Consider the following 1,853-nt stretch of genomic DNA (forward strand, 5'->3'; position numbering starts at 1 on the left):
AGTTGGCTCCTCCTCTACTGTCAACATTATCAGCTCTACCTAACCATTGGGAGAGGCACTCTGTCATACAACGAGATACATCATGAGGATGATTCTTTTCTATAGCATCCAGTGAACTCTTTAACAATCCTAGTCTCAGTCCAAACTTATACCATTTTGTTTCTGGGAAGCAACATTTCTCCAATAAACAAAGAACATAATCCAAGTCACCAATATCTACATAAGTGTAGGTCAAAAGTAAAATGGTGGATTTCCCATCATCAATCAACTTTACCTAAACAAATTTGATTAGTGGCCATAGTTCCATTAAAATAAGCTACCCCAAGGCCAGACTAACAAGGAGCAATGAACTAGAGTAGAACAGTTTTAGGGTGGGGTCAGAAGAGGCGTGGTCTTGTTATTGTAGTTATAAAAAGGTGGGGCTGGGTGTGCAAACAACCAAGCACTGCACAAAATCAATGAATCAAGCCTGCTTGCGGAGAGGTAGTGTGTGCTGTTGCAATCAGTAATCCAGTCAGACACATTTATACAGGAGGAAAGGTATGGTATGGCCTAATTTAACCAAAAATGAATAAAAGAGAATTCTTTATTATTATAATTTTTTCTGATATAAATACATGTTTTTATGATGTGCGTATTGATAGAATCTGACAGATATCAAAACACTAGAATACACCAAAGAAGTGAGTTCATGTTTGTATAAGCAAGCCATTGTACATATTTTTACATATTGTACATTCACATGTAGATCTAGACTATTAATAATAAATATTAATTTTATTATAAATAAATATTTACTACATTAATGCATAAATTAATGCTGTTATTTTGCTGTTTACTTTATAGACCTAACGACCTTACTAGTTGAATCTTCTTTTAATTACTGTGTCATGGAAAGTGAGTCCTGAAGTTGGGGAAATTCCAGCAATCCTGGCATCACCACAGGAAATACCACAGGACCCCAAAAAATAAACTAAATCTAGATAAATCAAATGGAAGTATTATGAAAAAAATAAGGATGAAAATGTAGAACATAAAATAAAAATGAGCCATAAAAAGATGCCAGCAGTATGAATACTAGCAGTATGAAGGTTCAGAGTGATGATGATACAAAGAGTGAAGAAACACCCACTGGCCGAGCCACTGACGCTGTTTCCCAAGGTGATACAAATGACCGCAAAGAAGAGAAACCATGGTGATTTACATGGGGGATTTTGGAGTTAAAAATACTCCAAAATCACCTTAGATTTTTATTATTTTGTTGATACATATTGATGTCCTTATGCTGTATAAAAAGTTTGAGCTAATTTTGACTTCAATTTTTCAAGTTACGGCCATTTTAAGAAAATGCCAAAATTCTGAAAAATAATTATGACTCGGTTTTCTCCCAAAAAATGGCTCCAAAATCACCCTAAATTTTTATTACATTTTCTGATACATATTGATGTTCTTATTCTGTGTAGCATGTTTGAGCTAATTCCGACTTTAATTTTTCAAGTTACGGCCATTTTAAGAAAAGGTCAAAATTCTGAAAAATACCCAAGGCTATACTATAGCCCATGGTTTTTTCAAAAAATGGCTCCAAAATCACCCCAAATTTTTATTACATTTTCTGATACATATTGATGTCCTTATGCTGTGTAGCAAGTTTGAACTGATTCCGACTTTAATTTTTAAAGTTACGGCCCTTTTCAGAAAACATCAAAATTCTGAAAAATACCCAAAGCCATAGCCCATGTTTTTTTTCAAAAAATGGCTCAGAAATCACCCCAAATTTTTATTACATTTTCTAATGGATATTGATGTCCTTATTCTGTGTAGCATGTTTGAGCTAATTCCGACTTTAATTTTTC

The 1,853-nt window shown here is 33.7% G+C and overlaps 1 protein-coding gene and 2 long non-coding RNA genes across 3 annotated transcripts in view; 2 read left to right on the forward strand and 1 right to left on the reverse strand.

Annotated features, from left to right (window-relative positions):
* Positions 1 to 124: 124 nt before the first annotated feature.
* On the reverse strand, positions 125 to 329 carry LOC109586288 (uncharacterized). Its single transcript, XR_002186920.1, has 2 exons — positions 275 to 329; positions 125 to 216 (listed from the first exon to the last, which is right to left on the reverse strand). It is a non-coding gene; the product is annotated as an uncharacterized LOC109586288 (long non-coding RNA).
* Positions 330 to 642: 313 nt separating this feature from the next.
* LOC109586287 (uncharacterized) lies at positions 643 to 969 on the forward strand. The gene is made up of 2 exons (XR_002186919.1): positions 643 to 683; positions 847 to 969. It is a non-coding gene; the product is annotated as an uncharacterized LOC109586287 (long non-coding RNA).
* A 101-nt stretch (positions 970 to 1,070) lies between these two features.
* Positions 1,071 to 1,853, forward strand: part of LOC109586284 (uncharacterized) — a 4,219-nt gene continuing 3,436 nt past the window's right edge. The window contains exon 1 of the mRNA XM_020002460.1: positions 1,071 to 1,161. Coding sequence (XP_019858019.1) covers positions 1,071 to 1,161 — 91 coding nt within the window. The remainder of the gene's footprint in view (positions 1,162 to 1,853) is intronic.

Source organism: Amphimedon queenslandica, unplaced genomic scaffold (genome assembly GCF_000090795.2).
Source record: "Amphimedon queenslandica unplaced genomic scaffold, v1.1 AMPQUscaffold_12907, whole genome shotgun sequence".
NCBI classification, from domain to species: Eukaryota; Metazoa; Porifera; class Demospongiae; order Haplosclerida; family Niphatidae; genus Amphimedon; species Amphimedon queenslandica.